This window comes from Limulus polyphemus, unplaced genomic scaffold (genome assembly GCF_000517525.1).
Source record: "Limulus polyphemus unplaced genomic scaffold, Limulus_polyphemus-2.1.2 Scaffold7460, whole genome shotgun sequence".
NCBI lineage: Eukaryota > Metazoa > Arthropoda > Merostomata > Xiphosura > Limulidae > Limulus > Limulus polyphemus.
Window position 1 is genome coordinate 14,780 of NW_013673070.1, and position 2,344 is coordinate 17,123.

Consider the following 2,344-nt stretch of genomic DNA (forward strand, 5'->3'; position numbering starts at 1 on the left):
GCGAAATGTATACGTTTCTTTATTGAATTTCAGTTTATGAAGTGTATACGTTTCAATAGGGAATTTTAGTTTGTGAAGTGTATACGTTTCAATAGGGAAGTTTAGTTTGTGAAGTGCATACGTTTCTTTACTGAATTTCAGTTTGTGAAGTGCATACATTTCAATAGGGAATTTTAGTTTGCGAAATGTATACGTTTCTTTATTGAATTTCAGTTTATGAAGTGTATACGTGTCAATAGGGAATTTTAGTTCGTGAAGTGTATACATTTCAATTGAGAATTTTAGTTTGTGAAGTGTATACGTTTCAATAGGGAAGTTTAGTTTGTGAAGTGCATACGTTTCTTTACTGAATTTCAGTTTGTGAAGTGTATACGTTTCAATAGGGAATTTCAGCTTGTGAAATGCATAAGTTTCTTTATTGAATTTCAATTTATGAAGTGTATACGTTTCAATATGAAATTATATACATAGTCCACATATGAAATCTTCTGGAGAGTAAAAGTATAGGTGTCGCAGTGGTGTTGTTGAAATATAGCAAGTCCGTTGATATGTTTGTTTGTAGTTAAACACAAAGCTCCAAAGTGGGCTATCTGTGATCTGTCCACCACGGGTATCGAAACTCGATTTCTAGCGTTGTAATTCCGCAGACATACCGCTATGCTATTGGGGGGGGGGGGGTGTGACAGTAAACAAACCATGTAGATAAATATTCTTTAATAACTAAAACTCGTTTTGAAGTGGGGCTTACACTATTACAACCCTCAACATATCTAATTATAAGTTTTATAACATTTTTTTTGTATTAAGTTACTTTTATGTAACTTAATACAAATCTTAACTTCGGGACTCCTTTCACTATATCTAAAATATTCAAAAAAAATTAAATTAAATTAACATATTTTGAAAAAAATGTTTTTTTTTTGTTTCCACTCAATCACCATAGTTGTAGTTTCTTGTGCATAACTTGTAGATGATGTATGTATTATTCCTCAGTACATGATGTATTGATGACGTAATATTTATCAGTGTATGATGTATTAATGACGTAATATGTTTAGATGGATATGAATAACCAAGACAGACAATTTTTTTTTATCTTCAAACAGTCTGTTATTGTGTTTTCAATAAGCGATTAAAGTAACCTTTTTTTTTTTTTTTCCTGCGCATTGATACAGAATCAAACGAATGGTGGAGAGCGGCTTGCTGATGAAGTGGCGACAAGAACATTACCCCCAAGACAATCAATGTACCACGTCGTCGAAACCCCAAGCCGGAGATACCCGAACTATAACTATATCTCATATGCTGGGTTCTTTTTACGTCCTTGCGATCGGTTTTGGTGCTTCTCTCGTCGCTCTGATAATAGAAGTCTCGTACATCAAATGTTATAAAGCCAACCAAACCAATCAGAATGCGATGTTCGAAAGAAGATTGCCAATATCCGATCCCACGCTCTTCAAACGCAGCAACAGTGGCTTTAAGTCGAGTAACCAGGGCGAGTGGCAATCGAAAGTGTATCCATCCAACAGTCACTTGAATCTTCTAGCCTCCAAGAACCATGACGTACCTGATCGAGCCAAGTACTCTCCCCCGGACCGCGCACTTCAAACACAAGCTTTCCAATATGGCGACCAACGGTTTCAAGCTTACAATACAGATTTTGGAACAAAATAAACTTGGCATGTAAGATGTATGATCTAACATTTCTATTTTGTAGTTTGTAAGACTTTAACTTGGTTTAAAAAAAAACAACAACAAAACAAACAATATTTTGACGTTTAAAATCGTATAATACTTCAATTTATTTAATGTGATAACGTTTTATCTACATAATCGAAACAAGTATAATTCTTTGCAATTCAAATAGAAATTACAATAAAATTGTAATGCCATTACGAAAGAGGATCGATGGCTTACGTGAAGTTAAATTGTTACAGACTACAAATATATTAGAACAGCCAGTTCGTCTGAAGAAACTGTAAATAAATAAATGATACACGCATACGAAGACATTAAAAGAAGACAATCGCACTGTTTTGATCAGCACAACAAGTAAATATTTTGATGGTTAGAATAGGGAATAAAATATTCAAATATATAATACACACCGTGTTTTGTTGTTACCGTTATTCTGAATAATATATATATATATATTATGGTAAACATTTATGGTAGTTCTGTTGAATTGTACATACCTCGTACACGCACAGAAAAGCCTACAAGACTCTATAAGAAATAACGCGTATACTTTGAATGGTTTAAGTCACGCAACTCATGACTGATTTGCATACTTTTTTTTTTTTAAATATTATAATATTAGATTTTTGCGTGATTTTCAGTTGAA

The 2,344-nt window shown here is 33.1% G+C and overlaps 1 protein-coding gene across 1 annotated transcript in view; it reads left to right on the plus strand.

Moving 5' to 3' along the window:
• LOC106474631 (ionotropic receptor 93a-like) overlaps positions 1-1,674 on the plus strand; it is a gene marked incomplete at its 5' end in the record, with an annotated part of 14,155 nt that extends 12,481 nt beyond the window's left edge. Inside the window, one exon of the mRNA XM_022402942.1 lies at positions 1,176-1,674. Within this exon, the coding sequence (XP_022258650.1) occupies positions 1,176-1,674 (499 nt within the window). The remainder of the gene's footprint in view (positions 1-1,175) is intronic.
• Positions 1,675-2,344: the final 670 nt, after the last annotated feature.